Source organism: Candoia aspera, chromosome 4 (genome assembly GCF_035149785.1).
Source record: "Candoia aspera isolate rCanAsp1 chromosome 4, rCanAsp1.hap2, whole genome shotgun sequence".
Taxonomy (NCBI): Eukaryota; Metazoa; Chordata; class Lepidosauria; order Squamata; family Boidae; genus Candoia; species Candoia aspera.
In genome coordinates, this window is record NC_086156.1 from 48,670,385 (window position 1) to 48,689,450 (window position 19,066).

The following is a 19,066-nucleotide window of genomic DNA, read 5'->3' on the forward strand; positions in this document are numbered from 1 at the left end:
GATCTTGCAAGGCTTTTTTCTTTCTTTCCCCTTTTCTACAGCACACAAGCACAGTTATCCTTCTGGCCGCTGCTACAGTGGCCGAAAAAAAACATGATTTGATCCCAGGCAGGGGGAACTGACCTCAAGGTAAAGCCCTGGCTGGAAACCGATGTGGGCTTGAGTCCGGGAACAGGCAGAAGGACAAACCAACCCTCCAAATTGAAGCCATGAGAAACAAGACGCCGTGGTGTTCCTACGCCGGCGGTCGCCTCCGATCCCTTTTCCTGCCCAAATCCTGTGCATGTTTCCTGGAACCCGAAGGTCCAATTATTATATTCCGAGGAGTAAAAGCCGCTTTAACAGGCAACGCTTTCCTCCGATAACGACGTTTTCGAGTCCCACCTACAGCTGCAAAGCGGAAAGCAATACCATAAATACTCCCCGGCCCCCGGCTTTCTCTTCTGTGCCGCCCGCTGACCCAACCGGCAGCAAAGCGCCCGCGATCCCTCGGCTGAGAGGCTGGAGCAGGAGGGGAAGGGGAAGGGGAAGGGGGCGCTGCCTCGAGAGAGGTAGCCCGCTGGCCGGAGGAAGTGCCTGCTTCCATCTCGACCTGGAAGTGAAAGGCGGCGGCGGTCGAGCGGAGGCTAAGCCCGGCGCAGGGGCCCGGTCGCTTGCGTCGGGCTCCCGCAGCCCGCGCGCGAGGCCATGTCCCAGGGGAGCAGGCGGGAAGAGGCACGGGCGGGCGGCAGCAGCAGCAGCCTCCGGAGGCATCGGAGTCACAGCGAATCCCTGCCCAGCTGCAGCTCCCAGACGGGCCATAAAGAGCAGGAGCGGAAGGAGCAGAAGAGAAATAAGCGGGTGGTGCAGCAAATCCAACAGATCCAACACCTGGAGTCCTTGTAAGGAGACCCTCTTTGTCGGTGCCTTGAGGTGTTTATTTCCTCTTTCCTCCGACCAGCTCTCTTCCCCCCTGCCCGTTAGCAGCACGCATGTAAGGTAGACGATAGTGTGATATGAAAGGTCCCCTGCGCAAGCACCGAGTCATGTCTGACCCTACCCTTCCTTAATCTGGTGCACTACTACAACTCCATCATGGTTGTTGAGGAGGTCGCCCTAGGCTGAGAGACAATGACTGATCAAGGGTTGCTGGTGAAGATTTTATCCTGGCTCTTTCCACTGACTCCACATCACTGGCTTTGGCTTACCTCCTGATCAAGGAGGTCCATGTCTGGCAGTTTCGTAAAAGAAAGCCTGAGACTGAGGTGACCAAAAACAACAAAAACAAAGCTGCAACCGGCAGCCCATCAACATCTTAGTCCCCTCCCCTAGCTAACTGACCACTTCTGATCACCAGGAGCTGCAGCCATAGGATAGAACAGCCCAGAAAAGTAACCATTGCTGCATGGTTCAGATAAGCACAACTGAATCATCCAGATCTACAAAGGAAGCGTAAGAATCAAAAAGTCCTGAAGACACCAGACAAAGAAACCTGAAGAGATACCCACCCCCCAAATACCATAATCATTCACATTCTGACTATGAATTGCCTGTGTCCTTGGAGTATTGCTCTGGTAGCTACTTGAAAGAGTCTCCAAACCAAGAACTGTGCTGAGTCAGTACTGTCCACTGGCACTTCTATCCTCTGTTCAGTTGTCTAGTTCTTTCATAAAGGCATCCAAATTGGCAACAGTCACTGTACCTTGTGCTAAGGAATCATATTACTTAATTCTGCGCTTTGTGAGATATATATCTTTTTCTCTTCCCTGCCATTCAGCTCATTGGATGATGGCTCCAGGTTCTAGAATTTTGAGATAAAGTGCCCTGCTGTCCAAGATCTTCTACAGTGCACACTTTTATATACATCATTTTTTTTTCTTCCTCACAGATCACAGTGTTCCCTAACAACCCCCATTGTTGGTCTCATTTTGTGGTTCTGTTAGAGAAGATGGAGTCAAAACTTTTTCTTTAAGCAATTTTGGACCATTTTGTGGATAGAAGTGCTGTGTGCCAATCGGTTCTGGTCCAGGGTGTGCAAGTCCTCGCATGTCAGCTGTTTGCTGCAGTGCTACCATTCTGCTTCTGTTTTAAATTTATCTTGTCGAAGTAGAGTAGTCATTCAGCCAGGAAATCCTGGCAAGCCTTTCAAATCTCACAAAGGAAATAAAAAAATTTAAAAAGCAAGATGTTCCAAGGCAATGTTGGCAATAAGAAAAACCTGTGACTTTGGCATTTGTGCCAGTGGGAAGAAGCAAACTGTGTTTCTCTTCTCTCAAAGGCAGTTACACTTCCAAGAAGAAAAAGTAATAGTTTCTGGCAGATTGTTGGTGAGAAATAAGGACTGGAAGCTGCCATTTACAACCAAAATTATGAACAGATTAGAGAGAACTCTGTACATGGTTGAGGCTACTCTTTTTTTGTTTCATTTCAATGAGAGCTTCTTAAATGGACCATTTCCCAAACTGTTCATTATGCTATGGGCTTTATTATTTGCCAAGTAAGGAAAATTAAAAACACTTTTTTTAGAAAGTATCCCCCTATTTTTGTGGCAACTAAAAAAGTCATCATTGCTTAGTAGTTAAAGAAAAGAAAGTTACTAAAGGTATATTTTCAATCTATTTTTCAGCTATGAGAAACTTCCTCCAGGGCTAATTAAGGTAGGTGGGAGGGCTATAAATAATTTCTTTTTTAAAAGATGCAACAGATATAATGTAAATGTTTTTCAAGTTATCACTAAGTTTTCTGTGGTTGTGTGTTCCCTGAAATCCATTTATTTGTGCCTACTGAGTGGTTAATGCTTGCTTCTGATCTGAGGTTGAAGTAAAATGTATCCATCAAGTTTCACCTAAAAGATTGATGGCAACCTTTTCAGTCTAGAAGACCACATCTGATTCTACACTGAGTGAGAGACAGTTCAGCTGTGCATTCACACACACACACACACATAGTGGCACGTAGTATACATGTCCATTGAGCAGAGGACTAATGGCATTCAGGGTCTTGTTGCAAGTAGGTATTTTCTACCATTAGGAGCAGAAAAGTAACAATATTCTGATAGGTTGCTGGGGCAGAGAGCTTCATCTCCTACTTTCCAGCAACCCTGTGTTAGTGATCGCTAGCTGTTCACCAGTCAGCTTCCAGGCAGTATGAGCTTCCAGTCATATGTGGCCCTTGACTGAAAATTACTGTCCTGTCCTGTGCCTACAGAAAAATATCTTGCCCACTTATTTTTTCGTTACAGCTTTCATTGATTTCTTTTCCTTCCTGTGCAGGAAAATGAAACTAAACCAGAGGACTGCATTCCTGATGTACCTGGCAATGAAAATGCACGAGAATTCCTAGCACATGCTCCAACCAAAGGATTATGGATGCCTTTAGGAAAAGAGGTCAAGGTTATGCAATGTAAGTGGAAAAGGCAGCTAGATTTTGGAGGTTCTGTAATAAGACCAACCATAGAAGAGGCTTGGTTGGTGCAAATAGGAGAGAAGACCTTTTCTGTAGCAATTACCCTTTTTTTTCCCCTGGTGAAGATACTTGACTTGTAAATGCTTTTTGCTATATGTTAAATATTTTCATACTGCTCTTTTTTAAAGATTGCAGATTTAATTCTTGTTATTATCTTCATTTCTAATGTGCCCTTTATCAGTGCTTTCATGAATAGAATAACATAAAATATTTACAGCATTTAGGGAAAGGAGAGACTAAAGGCAAAGGACTATGCATTGCCAAACTAGAAGTACTGACTTATAAATAGTATAAATGCTCAGAACGGGCAATCATTTGGTGCAAGTAATGGATAAGATTGAAGGCTGGAAAGACATAGTGAGGATGCAGCATAGCATGTTGATAATCAATAGTTCTGTAGGCAAGGAAGGTAGGACAGATGAAGAAAACCTTCACTGAAGAAGTATCTTTAGAAGTTGTTGGTTACTGTGTCCCTCTACACTGCATGCTCCCTATTTGAATTAATGCATAAAAAGCAAATTCCATGTGTAAAACATATATACTGAATAAATTTCTCTTTGCATGAGTGCTACTGCCAATCCCAGGGAGTAACCCAGTTGAACTCAGTGGGACATGTATCTGAGTAGATATATATAGGATAAGCTGTGAATATCCAATCCTATGTTTCAGAACTTCTAGGCATTGCAAGGAATACGCAGTGCTATCACTAGAAGGGATGGAAGTAGAATTTTTGGTCCTTTCAGTCCTTTTCTAAAAATGCTTTCTCTAGTTGGAGGGAAGTTTTTTTTTTTTAAGGTGCCTTAAGCCTTTGTGGGAAGCTTAATTCAGCGATTTTACTTGATTTTTTTTAAGCAGAAAAATGCACTGTTGGTTTCTACTGTAGTATTATGGAAATCTGAAAACCTAGACACTGGAACACATGTCCTCACATAAGAGCTCAGGCCAAAGGCCAGCAACATGTATCTGTTGCATCTAGGAAACTCGTAAACAAGACATGACATTTATAAACCTATTTCACTGTTACTCTCAAGCATCAGGTATTTAAGATAGCCTACCAGTGATTCCAGAAGCAGTATATAACTACCAAGGCTATACAATAGCTGGGATAGCCTTTCCCATAAATTTGTCTAGCCCCCTTTGAAAACAGTACAAATTGGTAGCAACCAGCATCTCTGATGGAAGCAAATTCCACAATGTTCTTGAATAATTGTATGCTCTGGAAAAAGGTACTACTTATTATCAATACAGGCTCTTCTTGCAATTAGTTTTAGTGGATGACCCCAAGTTCCGACATTGTGAGAAACCTGTCTATATTTTCCATGCCATGCATAAGTTTGTATTCTATTATGTTGCCTACTAGTTGCCTTAACTCTAAGCTAAAAAAACCCAATTTCCATAGCTCTGAATAATTTTGGTTACATTCTTCTAGAACTGGGAGCCCAATCAAATGAAATCAAATCAGTCTTGGGGAAGACTGGTATTAAGAAACAGAGATGAGCTAGGTTCTGCAGACCTTCCAATCCAGCCTTCTTTCCCTCAGAAAACAAGGACGCATTTGAGATAATGCATATACATACACACACACACAAAAGAAACTGCTTTTTTTTAATATTCTGGGGTAGAACAGGATTTTTCAGTGTTAAACTCTTTCTCTCTCCCAAGGCTGGAGATGTAAACGATATGGACACCGAACAGGGGATAAAGAATGTCCTTTCTTCATCAAAGGCAACCAAAAATTAGAACAGTTCAGAGTGGTAAGTAAACTGTGACATCATTTACTCTAAATGATCATCTGAGTAGAATGTTAAATTAAGGCATCTGATTTTTTCCTAGTATTAAGCAGAGAATGTCAACTTAAGTCTATATCATATTACAATATTATGCTAATATTAATCTTCCATATAGCACTCTCCTAGAGATAAGGCAGAGGCAGTTTCAGCAGAGAATAAATAGACTGGGGTTCATTGATTCCTTCTGTCTGCCACTTTGCCTCAGCCAGTGTTCCACCACTGCACGCTCAGGATCATCCCAAGACATGTTGCACTGTGAAATGAGTACTAAACATACAGGTGGCTTGATTTGGGCAGAAACACTGTCTGCCCTTTAGCTAACTGCTTGTGCTCTTATTCCCCCCTCCCTGCCTTGCCACCCCCCAGCACTTAGGAATATTGTATGCCTTGCATCAAAATCCAAAAAAGGGACGATGAACATATTTCATTAGGGCTGTGTATGCTCTGAAACAGATTCAGAAGAAGGGCTTCAAACCTCATATGAGAGCAAGACATTTCTAAAAAAAGTTGTGTTTTATTGAATTGCAGATAAGTGCAGTTGTGTAAAGCCTGAAGCACTTTGTCTGAATTAGTTTCAAAGCAAGCATAGTCTTATTAATTATCTATCCATTTCAATATCCATCCCCAGATTAGCCTATGCGAATAATGCCCACCGGGTTTTATACAGATTCCATACCTAGCTGCCTGGAAGGGAAATCATATTAATCACAAGTGATTAGATAAGTGACTATTTATAAAGTGCTTGGCTATTTATGCATTTAGAATTGACACATCCATTAGAGATAAAAATTCCGTATCCAGTCGTTTTGAACTAAGCAAGCTAGAAAATGCAAGTAAACATTTAAAAATAAACTTATCACATAAAAATATTGCAAGGGTTACATTGCTTTGAATTTCATTCTAATTGTTTACATCTTTGCACTTCAGTTTTGGCATTTGTAGTTCAAAAGAATTAGGAATAAGGTTTAGATCAATCTTCCAAATCTGGAGCCCTTCAGATATATGTGGATTACAAGCCCCAAAATTCCCAAGGGAATTTCAGTCCAGCTCCATCTGGAGGTCATCACACTGAGAATTTAAAAACTTGTAAGAAATTATTTGGTTGGACATGAAGTTTTCTTTCCTCTCTAAGGCACATGAAGACCCCATGTATGATATAATAAGAGAAAATAAACGCTATGAAAAAGATATGAGGTAAGCTTGGATCTCTTTTAAATAATTATGGTGATGAAACTGATAATACCAATACTTCACAATTTTCCAAATATTTTATAACCTTTACAAGAAAAATCAGTGCTATAGTTCCCAGATTTCAAGTTGAGACATCATGACTTGCCAGGAGTGAGAATGCCCTGTGAGACACGAATCAGGAAAATTGCCAGCCATTTGTTATGGCAACCACTGCATTTCACATGCTCTCTGCAAAGAACCATGACTTAATTATAAAGAACCCCTTTTACTTTTAGTGTAACAGTTCCAAAGTTTCTGCTTTAAAGTGGGTATCCAAGAGAAATGAAACCTGCCCAAGTAAATACCATTTGACATTGTCTGTTTTTGCACTTAGGATAGAGCAGTTGAAACGGTTGCTGGAAGACTCCACATCAGATGAAGACAGCAGCAGTAACAGTTCCAGTTCCTCAGAGAGTCAGGAGAAACGCAAGAAGAAGAAAAAAGAAAAGAAGAAGAAGAAGAAAAAGAGGAAACACCGATCTTCTAAATCAAGCAAAAAGTCTGAATCGGATTGAGGAGATGGCTGCCTTTATGTCCATGAGTTGTAAAGGAGCCAAAGAACATTCCTTCATTTCTGTTCTACCTGCAGTTTGCATGCTCTACCTTCCTTGCGTTTGAAAACAACAACAACAAAACCAAGTTAGGTTATTTACTGTACGAGCTGCTGCCAAGAAAAACTACTTCTGGGGTATGCACCGGTATGTGCATGAGCGCATGCACACTGACTCTTCCCTTTAGCTATTTTTGTAACAGGTCCCTCCACCCTTTTTTAGTCTGTTAAGACTTCAACAATCAATCAATGTAGGAAAGGGGAAGCTGCCAATAGGGAAGTTCCAAAAATAGCTCCCAAGATATACACAAATACCTTTTCATCAAAGCCTAGGAGCCTTTAGTGAAAAGGATTCCTGTAGTGGCATGTCACCAGAGTGTCTGCAGTATGGCAGAAGGCCCAGCCTTCACTGCAAGAAGCTTGATGGATAATATGCAGAGGCAGATGAAGAATTACAAAGGGGCTTGGTGTGGGCTTCACTCACAACTGCTGCAGCTGAACTTCTGCTCTAAAAAGTGGCTTTGTACAAAGCACAATCACAACTATAATCATCTACCACAATACAAGAGTACATTTTATGATTTAAGTTATTTTCAGATATTCTTTATCATAAAGCTGCTCAATTTATCATCCGTCTTCCAGCTACATCTGACACAGCAGGAAGGGCTCCACAGATTTCTGTAAGACTGGAATTGGAGTCTAAGAAATTGTAAAACAACCTACAGGGGTGATGGGCTGCGTTAAGCTATGCAGATCACACATTTTGAAGGTCTGGTTTAAATCTCCCAGGCCAGGCAAACTCCTGATAGTCATTAGTTTAGAACACATCATGATATACAACATGGGTATGGAAACCTGACAGACTATTTCTTTGAATGGGGCAAAGTGATGTACGTTGGAATTCACAATGGCATTTTCCTTTTAAGCAGTAACACGACAGAATGCTTTATCACAGCCAAATGCTTTGTCATAATGGAAAGCTAGATTGTGATTTCACTTTGGTTCCTGGGACTCCCATTTTACTGACAACAAAGCACACTTAAAACAGATAGAAAGCCCTCTATCTTGTTTGTTTTTTAATCTCCATTTCTCTACCAACTCCTAGAAAAGTGCTTGAAAAATTAAAAGCATTTTTTTGTTGTGTCACTTTGGGATAATGGAGAAAATTCAGGAAGTGGTTATAATTTCATTGCGTTATCATGCCACTCTAAGTTTGATTTGAGGTAGAAAAAAATATTGGAAGGATAGGCATATTAATAGTGGCATATTTGGTTTGCCCAATAAAAGCTGCTTGTTCATCTGTATTACCTTTGACTGAATTGAAAAGCAACAAAAGAACTGAAGTTCTGGACCAAAATCCTAGACAGCTCTGATGTGGAGCAGAGAAAAACATTTATGCTGCATCAGCACTTTGTCATCAAAGCTGTAGCTTGCTGGTTCATTTAGACGACTAGCTGCAACATCAATTTTAAAATATCGCTGGCTTCATCTATACTTCATCTCTTCCTATTTATCAAGGACTGCAAGCTTAATCATCTGTAAAAGCAAAAGGCTGCTAGGAAGTTAAAAGCAACTTGAGCCATTATTTCCAGTAACTGTGTGCAATACCAGGGGTTAACTGGGTAACTTGAGTCATCATCCTGCTAAATCAGCTCATTCCAACACCTCCAATTTATCAGCTTATGATGTAGCATCTTCCATAAGCAGAGCTAGCTGGAATCACTCTGGGGGTGAAGATGTAGAAATAGAATGGATTCAAGGCTGACTCTGCTAGAGTGAAGGCTCTGTACAGTACAACTCCATTTAAGGAAGGAAAACTCACTGACATGTTCATCCATGGTGTAGCCTAAGGATGCATAACTTCCTTTAGTCCGAGGGCTATTAATTCCAACTGGATACTATCCAATTTAAAGTTAATTAAATAGAATTAAATACATGGTACGAGACTTCCTATTTAATCAATTTTCCTTGTGATGTTAAAAATTACAATTTAAAGGCAACTTAGAGGAGCTCTGAGGCTACATCCAAAATCTACACGGTCTGCATGTGGCCCTAAGGCCTTAGTTCGTGCAACCATGATGTGAGCTGTATTTATGTAGAGTCTCTTGTCTAGAAGAAACTACCTTGGTGTCCCTTCATGTATCACTGCACAAGGAAGTGGGGAGCACTGTTTGCCAAAACTCCCATGCTGTGTAAAAAATAAAATAAAAAATCCAGGGCTGTGTTTACAGGACACACTGAATCAGAAACTAGCCAACCACATTTTCAGCTCACATCTTATATGGATCTATGTTCTGGTTCATCATGTTGTCAAACCCCATCACACTGGATCGGTCTGGAAAACAATGATTAAGTTAATCATGGATTGCTATATTGTACAAGCACAGCCTAGAGGTAAAATTAATGCCTCTGGGACGAAGTTGTGGTTCTTGTAGACATTCATTCCTTATTTCAAAGTTGATGCTTTGTCTACTGTTCGAGAATAACTTTTGCATTATAAATTATCAACACATCCTATTAGTGCAACTTCAACTTTATTTAAATGTTGTGTTATTTACACTGTGTTTTCATTTGTGTGTCCATGTTCATTTTTTAGACATTTTGTAATATGAACTCAGGAATCCTTTAAAGTGCAACTTAAACTGATTTGCTTCCAAAAGAAAAATTTTATGATTCCTTTGAACGATACAAGCAAATATTTGGACTTCCACAATTCTGATTATCGTTATCTTCTTTTATAGAGGTATTTCTTTGCTTCACATCCTGCACAAAAGGTAGACATAATATTAGACCACACAGTTGCTCTCTAAAAGTAGGCCAGCCTTCTTCAGCCTGTAATCATTGGAATTTAACTGTCATCCATTTGATACATCCAACCTGTTTCCATCTATAAATCTTAGATAACAGATTATCTGCATATGGGCAATATACAGGGCCGTTGAGAATAACCATATGCAAACTTGTCACATTTTAAAGCTTCTACAAACCATTACAGCGTAACTGTCTATTATGAAGGAGCATCTTAAATAGAATGATAAAACAATTCAAATATTTAAAATATATGCATGGTGTAGGCCTACCACAATAAGGTTATATCACTTATGAGCAAATCTGAATAGGGAAAGGCCCTATATGAGCAACATTCAAACACTACACAGCTACTGAAAATTAGGACATCGTAGGACCTAAATAAGTTAGATCCATAGAGTGAAAAAGTTGGGATCCAGTCTAAGAGTCTCTTTAAGATTTTTTTTTTTTTTTTAAGTATGGGAAATCCAGACCTCTAACTTGCATCCTAGAGTGATTTGGCTGAGATGTCTGTTTACATACCTTTCTGCATCACATCTGAATTGTCACTAAATGTAGCTGTTGGGGCAGTGCGCAGCATCGCAGGCCAGTCAGCATAACTACCCAGTAAAATGTGTGCCAAAGATACAAGCGTCCTGACCATACCTAGGGAAGTCCCACTTAGGCATTCAATCACAAACCTTGTTAACACTTGTTGCAGTATTACATGGTGGGGAAAGTACAGATGCATGAGACCATACAAGTGAGTCAGATTTTTCAGGAAATTGGTCTAAGGATAAACATTAATTTAGAACAAGCAGGAATCTCCCATGGCACTTCAGCCAGGCCTAACAATCAGTCTGCTTGCATCCTTATACAACTTGTCCTTCCATGGCAGGGCTGAGCTAGGCCTTCCAGGTATCTATCAGTCAATACAATTCAGCATTTGATATTTTTGGTGGTAGTTATGATCCATGTTTTTATTATAAGCTGCTTTTCAAAGATGACCCAGGAACATCCTATGCAGATAAAGTTTCCATTATGTTTTCCTGTCCTGTGAACCCAGAGTTTTCATCTGTAGTGTTAATTCTAAGATGTCTGCATGCTGAATATTATTGGACTTTCATATACTACTCAGAGTTATTACAGACACAACTTGGAAGTTTAACTTAACAACAAGAGGTTATCTCTTTATTACTAGAGAATTCAATGTCATAGTGCACTTACCCTTGTGGTGCATAGCTCTGGGCTTCTCCCATTCTTCAACTGTATCACACCTTGTGTCTCTGCGTTTATGTGGAGGTTTGCGCACCCCTTTCCTCTTTGGCCAGTCCACATACACATTGTCAGATGCAAAAGGGAATACTTCTGCATTCAAGATGCCTGTTGTAAAGACAATCATTTTATTCAATCTGTGTGTAAAGTTTAATTCGTCCTACCATTTCCCACTTCTCTAAGTTACTTTGCTTGCAAGGGCATCTGTACCACAACTCATTCTTTAAGAATGGTCTTGCAAATTCATTATACAATGTAGTATTTTTCCAAAATAAAGTATAGGCAAGTATCTGCTTCATATGCACCAGCAGCTAAAGAATTGTGACTAGCTGAGGCTCCCAGCTGAGTTTTACATGTTATCCTAAATACACCTTTGCTCTGAATAACTCTGGAATTGCTTTTATGTGCAATACCTTGGCATTCAAACTACCTTGCTTTTTTTTGCATGCACAAGTTGCCACTTTGCTATTGCGATTCCCTCCCTTGGAGAACAAAAGAAATGTGAGATCAATTGCCACTGGGTTAAAGAAAATTAATTGTGGTCACATTAATAAATAGATGAACATAGTACATTTTTTAATTTAAACAATAAAGACCATACCTTTCTCTCTACTTTTAGCAGTAGGTGAGAGACCACCATGCATTAGGCTAGCAAACTTGGGTCTAGCACCACTTTTCATCCAATATTCATCAGCTCCAACCCTTCTATTTTCCTCTTGTAACCTACCTGACCAAGATACATGAAGCAGAAGTTCAGTTCTTTGCTATGTACTGTATCTGCTTAGTAATTGGTAAAACAATTAGCCCAACAATCCTGACTGAATTAATTCCATTCCAACTTGTCCATTGATTTAACTGCAGAGTATGAATATATTCCTGTGCGTAAGTCAGCAGGGATACTAATATGGACTGTGCTACTTTCAACTCTTCATCAAGAAACATGCTTTTCATTTTGAAGTCACTCAATATTCTATCATTCTGAAATTCAACAAAGTTGGTTTGTGAATTGTGTATAAGAATTTCAAAACAGGAAGTACATATAAGGAGGCAGAGAAAGAATTTGAAGTATGTTCCAAATTACAGCTTTTCAGAGGGATGGGCATTCAAGTACAAAGTTCTTACACATACAGCTGATTAAAAAACCCCAGAAACAATCATCCCTTCCTGCTCCTTGACTTATAAAGACCAACTATACATGAGAAAATGAATACAGCCATAGAAGTTTTCCATAATGATAGGTTGACACCTGTTTCAGTTTTCTATTTACCTGAGCATTTTTGAGGATTTCTTCTGTGTTCAAATAATTCTAGCTGTTGGGCAGTAGGTCTCATCAAGCAGAAGTTATAATCACCACAGAAATCTTCATCTTGCTCTTGCTCCTTCTTCAGTTTAGTAGACAACCCAGACGTTTTTATTTTCTCTTGTACAGGCCAGTTAATTACCTGTGCTGGTACTACATTTTTAGGGATTCTCCAAAATACTTGCTGGGCAGTCTGTCGGCCCAGTCCACTTTTGCCTGAGTTCAGGATTCCATATGGAATAGCTTCTTGAACAAAGTAGTCCTCTTCATTTTCTTCTTCCTCATCCTCCTCTGGTTCCTTCACCCAATAATCTTCAGAATCATAAGCATCTGATGGAGACAAACTCTTAGCTGCCTTTTTCTTGAGACAGTAGAGATGCTTGCTACTGGAAGATCTCGGAAGAATGCCCAACTTTCTGGTTCGGCTAGAAATCTCTTTAGCCTTGACTCTTGAACCACTCTTGAGATTCTGACTGTAGCCAGTAGTGGCCTGCTCAATCCCCATCACTTCCTCATCTTCATTGAGGGAGCCTCCACTTCTTATTTTCTCTCTTCCCAAGCCATCAGTGTTTTTCTTGAAAGTACCTAAACCCTTCTGAAGCAGGTAATCTGGGGCTAAGACAGACACTGATGTGTTGTCAACTGATGAGCCTTCTTCAATAGAAGACATCTCATCAGAGGTAATACTGAGCATACTTGGGCGCTTTCTTCGAGAAAGGTATTTATCATAGTTATAGTTTGTATCCATGTTATCCAAACAAGCCAACCAGCTCTCTGAAGGAAGATATTTTTCAGATTCATCACACCATAGACTTTTCTCTGAAGCAATCCAGTTTTCATGGTTCACATCATTACATTCACTCAACTTCTGAGAGAAATACGAATCATTTGTTATCTCCACGCCAGAAGGAAATAATTCCCGTTGTCGAACAAGGTTTGAAACTTCTTGTGGAACTTTTGAACCACCTAATCTTTTAAAGCCAGAAGATATTTTGGACATCAGTACATCTTGCCTTGTCCCTGGCTGGTCAGGACCAGTTGGTTCAGCCAGTTGTGCTGTCCTAACTTCATCCAATGGACCCTTTGCTCTGCAGTTTATAACCCCTTGTTTTTCTGAATCCTGATTTTCTTTACATTGAGGCTGTTTCTCCTGCATGTCCTCAGGAACCCTTTGCTCCTCTGAAAATGGTAGCAATTCTCCTTGTTCACAAGGCCCATATACAAGTCCTTCACAGGAGCTCAGAGCAAACATATCCCTTTGCATTAAATTCTTTGGGACTTGTTTCTTTGCCACATCATAGAGAGGGATTGTTTCTTTGAAAGACTTCCATAGCTGAATGGCAGGAGCACCATCATTTGCATATTCTATTCTAACTTCCTCTTTCTCAAAGGCATATCCTGCTGGGGGAAGACTTCGAAATGGCACAGGACCTGAAGAGTTCTTGGCAAAGTCTCTGTCTGACACAGCAGCAGATATAGTTCTATCTGGCTTTTCTAATGAGCTTTCAGTTCCTTTGGCAGTATCAGATGTGATACAAGCCATACTTCCAGCATCACAACCTTTTGTTTCTGTATCTGGATCCAGATGTATTTTTGCTTTACTTTCAGATTGTCTAAGATCAGTTTGAGTTTCTTTGGTCTCTGTTCGTTTCCCTGGGCTATAGTGCCTGAACCGTGTGGCTTGATAAAACATAGGTGAGGATGGATGACCATTAAAATAAGGTCTTCTATTAACTCTCATATGCATGGGAGGCTGTGGAACTAAATATCCAGGATACTCATGGAGAGGAACTGAATAAAATGGGAAATATGGGTTGCCACTTCTTAAGCCTGAGAACAAAACCAAGATATAGTTATGACACTGGCTTGAAATACCAGATCTTCAACAAGGCTAAACATGCCATCAACTAATCTAGAATATTCAGTAAAGTCCCACAAAATGTAAAATGTATGTATCTATGGTGATTCAGCAGTTCAGAAAACAGTAAGGTTGCTTAAAACATGGTACTATAGCACTGCCTCACTGCACTTTCATGCATGGCCTGTACACTCACCATAAATTAGTTTGCACAATCACTTCCTTCATAGTAAAACAAGATGACCAAACCAGGAAGATTCCATATTGATTTTTTTTCATAAACATATGATTGTGTGATTGTTTACCACACTGTTCTTACAGCATAAGCAAGCTGCTGTTTTCTAGTATCCAACAGACTAATAGCTGTATGCCTTTGGAAATACTTCATTATCTCACACTTCTTTCCCCCCAAGATTACAGTTACATCCAGTTCAGCAAGGCAGTGAGATGTGACAACATGGACTAGTACATACAAAATTTCAGTGCAGCTCAGTGACAATTACTGGAAAGGGTTATAATTTATAGTTAAAGGAGGCTGACAGCACTGTGTAATTGGAAGTGGACAAACATAGAAGGCAGAAGACTTGCATGGTTGACAATATCTTTTGCTGGTAATTAGATTTGTTGTACTCACTGCCCTTGATACATCTTGAAGAACAGGGCAAGACCTGGCTAGTATTTGTATGGATATTCCCATGAATATCAGAGCTGTAGGCTAGACTGGGAAGGTTAAAAAAAAGCAGCAGTGGCAAACCACTTCTGCATTGTCGCCAAAAAAAACCTACATGGGCGTATCTGCGAAGTTGCCAGGAGCTGTGTTTGACTCGAAGGAGACTCTATTTTTATATTCAACTCCAAATGCAGTAACAAGTAGACCCTAGTCACATTTCTTTGGAAGCATGCCTCACTGCTGTCAATGGAACCATTTATAGCCAAACAAGCTGAAGATTACAAGCTAATCAAATGCACTTGAAATAAATTGTATTTAAATCAATTATGCTAAATAAAGCTATGCTTTTCCCCTAAGAGCAAGCAAGCAGAGATTATGTAAGTGAGGGATTTCCTGCTCCTTACTAGGTGGTCTGAAATTTTCATCCACTGAAAACTCAGGAATCATACAGCTGTTGAGCAGGGCTACAAGAGAAGGGAACTATGCAGGACCTATTAAGACACTGATAACTAGTTAGACTACTGTATGTTCAAAACTATCATTAGAACTATAATCCCATTCTGGGTATCAATAGTAACATTCAGGACCAACTACCCTGTAGTTTTGCTCTTATACATACATTTTGCTATCATTATAGAAAATAATGAGTTTTAAAACTAACTTCAACAACATTTGAAAAGAATGTTTAACAGATTCTGACCGAATGCATGAGCAAATTATGAGAAAATTCTGCTGGTGTCATTTCTGCCTCATTGCCCTTTAAACCTTTGGTGCTTGCCATGCCCATCCCACAGAGTTTTCCCAGGATTTTTTTTAGCACATTAATTTTTGGTCAAAGACCATATAAAGACCCTACAAAGTACTGTTGCTACAATCCAGAACAGTAGATGAAACCCTAACAGAGATACCAATAAATTATTATCTGTTCAACTGCAGCTCTTTTGTTTGATCAAATAGAGAAAACAAAATTGACAGGTTTTTCCAGTTGATTTCTCACTTTTTTTGTTTTTCTCAGACCCATTCAGAGTCTGTAGAAAAAAAACTTTTTTTTTTGGCAAATTTGTAATGATGCATCAGAATTTTGTACTGTATAGGTTCTCTTACCTGATGCAGGGATGCCATATGGATTGTACATAGGGCCAAGGAGCCATGGATTAGGGAATGGCTGCTGTGCTGTAGGCTGGGCATAAAAAAAGGGTCTTTGATTTGTGGAATAAGGTCCGCTTTCTGAGGCTGAAGCAGCATTCATTTTCTAGGCTTCAAATAGACAGCAAGTATGAAGTTAAAAAGACATATAACTTGGCCAAGACGCTTGACTGACAGTGTAGGTCAGTGTTTCTCTACCTTGGCAACTTTAAGGTGTGTGGACTTCAACTCCCAGAATTCCCTAGTCAGCCATGCTGGTTGGGGAATTCTGGGAGTTGAAGTCCACACATCTTAAAGTTGTCAAGGTTGAGAAACACTGGTGTAGGTTATCTAAGAATAAGGACACTACAGTACTATCCTAATAAAAATACAAGTTAAACTTAAACAGATACTTCTCCCCCATGCACATTTTTTTTTCATTTTGTCAGTAGTTATTTGCTTGGGCTGCTTCTCTCTTTCTTGTTCAGAAAACCTTCATGTTTCATCTGCCTCTACATCTGGGGAAAGAGTAGACATAGTTTGGACAGTTGCAATTTAAAAAAAAAACCCTAGGGCTTGTATTGGTGAGAGAAATTTCCAATAAGAGTTGTGGGAAACCAAGTTATAAAGCCCCAAATCTTTGGTGGACCTTATTCCACAAGGGCCCTGCTGAAAGTGTCATATCAACAGAGTCAAATTCCTTGTCATTTACAAGACGCAAATCAACATAAGACTGGTTTCACACATCACACAGTTTGGGAATAAACCACAACTGAGTGGATTCCCAGAATGCTAAGGCATAAACTGTGATTTGCAAACTACAATGGCTAAATTTATACATTTTAAACCAAATCAAACAAACCCCATTATCAGCAGAGGCTGTGGCCAGTATTACCTATTACAGTGGTAGAGTCTAACATGTAGATTTTCATAAGAATTCACAGAATTTAATAGAATCATCTCCCAAGTAAACAAACCACCTTAGTTTTCTTCAAGGCTAGCTACCAATATAATCTTGCTGAAAGAGAAGAATATTCATTACAAAACACTGATTGTTCCTTTTCATCGAATGTTCTCCTGAGGACTTCTGTTTTACTCCACCAACATTTCTACTGCTGGGATTTTAAAGTAAGCAACCCCACCCTTCAGTTGCAGCCAACAGAGTAAGCCATATAGAACAGTATCCTGGATTTAGGGTTCCAAATTAGTATATGGGGTGCCACTAAAAATTAGTTTACAAAACAAGCTCAGCAAAGAGGAAAAAATAAAGGAGTTTGCTTAAAAGGGATCAAAACCTACCCACACCTCATAGAAGCAAGAAATAATAAAGCAAGCAGAGAACATTTTGAAGGGGCCATTCTCAAATAAATGCTAATCAAATGCTGCCTTAAACCCTCACCTTTTTACCCACAACCTTTTTAAACTAGGTGTCTCTACTTGCAAACTGTCCTCAAACCTTGAACACAAGTTCTACAAAGCTAAGTCATTTCCACCCTTGTTGTATTTGACCCCAAACCAAAGATCCCTGCCGCTGCTGTGTTGAGGACAGCCCAGCAAAGAACTAATTGAAAAGGTCTCTCATCTTTCTTAAGAAGCACAATCCCTCCCATAATCCAGCTGCAGCTCATTCAGTTTTTTCCCCATAAAGCAGCTTACAGCTTGATTCTATATGGAGCATCAGCATACCTATCTACACAGAGCCTACGGTGATAGGTTCAATTAGTTTGAACTTCAGAATACAGTCCCACTTTACTGCATAAAATAGGAGAACTCTTCTCTACCTTTTAAGTTCAAACTTAATCACAATGGCACAATGGCCAGGTCCACATATTACCTGTGGTTTATTGAAAGAGCCATGATTAGCTTGGTTTGCACAACTTGCTAAACGAAAACCAAGTAAACTACATTAAGTTTGTAGTAATGTGTGACCTGCCAAGGGAGTATGCTCCCATTGCTGTCATAATCCTATTAGGTGTATCTACTGACCACATGCTCAAATCTCACTCTATGCAGCAGTTAATATAAAACTTTGGATACAAATGGGCTGAAGGAACCAAGTCTTACCTAGCAATATGTAATTGCTCCTGACAATAACAAGAACATTGGGCAAAATGTCAGTCCTTCAAAATAGTACAATTTAATCAGATCTTATGGTACCTGTGTGAAAGGTAAAAGGTCCCGTGTGTAGGAACCAAGCCATATCTGACCCTCTGGGGGGATGTCACTTTCGTGACGTTTTCTTGGCAGACTATAGTGGGGTGGTTTGCCATTGCCTTCCCCAGTCATCACCTTCCCCAGCAAGGTGGGTGCTCATTTTACCAACCTCAGAAGGATGGAAGGCTAAGTCGACCTGAGCCGGCTACCTGAGAATCCAGCTTCCACTGGGATCAAACTCAGGTCATGGGGAGTTTTGGTTGCAATGCTGCCGCCTACCACTCTGAACCAAACCTGTAGAACTATGAAAGTTCACATGTATTTTTATATCAGGTGATTCATGTAATGTTTCGGAGGAACGCTATAATGTTCAAAGCACTTATATTATCCCAGTACTCCTCTGTGCCTAATCTGTAATCATGGTTGCATGCTGCAGATGGGATATGAAAAATGGAAGCAACGTGCGGAACCGTTAAGCACTATATATGAAGTGCTCCAAAATTCTACTGAGTCCAGCGATGCTTCCCACTGCATATTGATAAGTCAGCTTATATTGTCACAGCTGGCCACAGGCGTCAACATCCTCAGGAAGTAAGCAACCACGTTTGCCTCCATTCTGACATCTATGCAAGGAGCATTATCTGGGCAGCAAAAATCTGAGCGCCAACCAGAGACGATCTTAAGAAAGGGACATGAGTCACCCGTTTGACGGCACCCCTCATTGCCAATGCAAAAGACACATCAAGGGCTTTCGGCATAGAGACACCTCTGCAGATGAAATGAATAAGGCTTCAAATATCATTTGAAAGTGCAGGCTGCGCACAACTCTAATCTTCGATTAAGCCTCGCGGGTGAAGCATTTTGGAAAAGGGCGAGCTAGCTG

The 19,066-nt window shown here is 40.1% G+C and overlaps 2 protein-coding genes across 3 annotated transcripts; one reads left to right on the plus strand and one right to left on the minus strand.

Moving 5' to 3' along the window:
* Window positions 1–612: 612 nt before the first annotated feature.
* Window positions 613–8,075, plus strand: RP9 (RP9 pre-mRNA splicing factor). The gene is made up of 6 exons (XM_063304061.1): window positions 613–881; window positions 2,606–2,636; window positions 3,252–3,381; window positions 5,107–5,198; window positions 6,367–6,428; window positions 6,799–8,075. Exons 1-6 carry the CDS (start codon window positions 688–690, stop codon window positions 6,977–6,979), a joined length of 690 nt encoding a protein of 229 aa, XP_063160131.1. The 5' UTR covers window positions 613–687; the 3' UTR covers window positions 6,980–8,075.
* Window positions 8,076–9,540: 1,465 nt separating this feature from the next.
* On the minus strand, window positions 9,541–16,220 carry LOC134497993 (uncharacterized). Of its 2 annotated transcripts, XM_063304062.1 has the most exons (5): window positions 16,009–16,220; window positions 12,344–14,206; window positions 11,678–11,803; window positions 11,029–11,184; window positions 9,541–9,777 (listed from the first exon to the last, which is right to left on the minus strand). In XM_063304062.1, exons 1-5 carry the CDS (start codon window positions 16,151–16,153, stop codon window positions 9,740–9,742), a joined length of 2,328 nt encoding a protein of 775 aa, XP_063160132.1. In that variant the 5' UTR covers window positions 16,154–16,220; the 3' UTR covers window positions 9,541–9,739. The 2 variants fall into 2 exon arrangements, with proteins under 2 accessions (XP_063160132.1, XP_063160133.1); XM_063304063.1 differs by lacking the exon at window positions 11,678–11,803.
* Between the last annotated feature and the right edge of the window lie 2,846 nt (window positions 16,221–19,066).

Excerpts from the sequence above, each read along its gene's own strand:
- LOC134497993 (XM_063304062.1), bottom strand. The coding sequence starts at position 16,153 with ATGAATGCTGCTTCAGCCTCAGAAAGCGGACCTTATTCCACAAATCAA. Across the intron at positions 11,185-11,677 it reads TGCTAAAAGTAGAGAGAAAG|GCATCTTGAATGCAGAAGTA; the intron begins GTATGGTCTTTA and ends TCTTTACAACAG. Across the intron at positions 9,778-11,028 it reads CAGAGCTATGCACCACAAGG|GATGTGAAGCAAAGAAATAC; the intron begins GTAAGTGCACTA and ends CCTTTTGTGCAG.
- RP9 (XM_063304061.1), top strand. The coding sequence starts at position 688 with ATGTCCCAGGGGAGCAGGCGGGAAGAGGCACGGGCGGGCGGCAGCAGC. Across the intron at positions 2,637-3,251 it reads TTCCTCCAGGGCTAATTAAG|GAAAATGAAACTAAACCAGA; the intron begins GTAGGTGGGAGG and ends CTTCCTGTGCAG. Across the intron at positions 5,199-6,366 it reads AATTAGAACAGTTCAGAGTG|GCACATGAAGACCCCATGTA; the intron begins GTAAGTAAACTG and ends TTCCTCTCTAAG.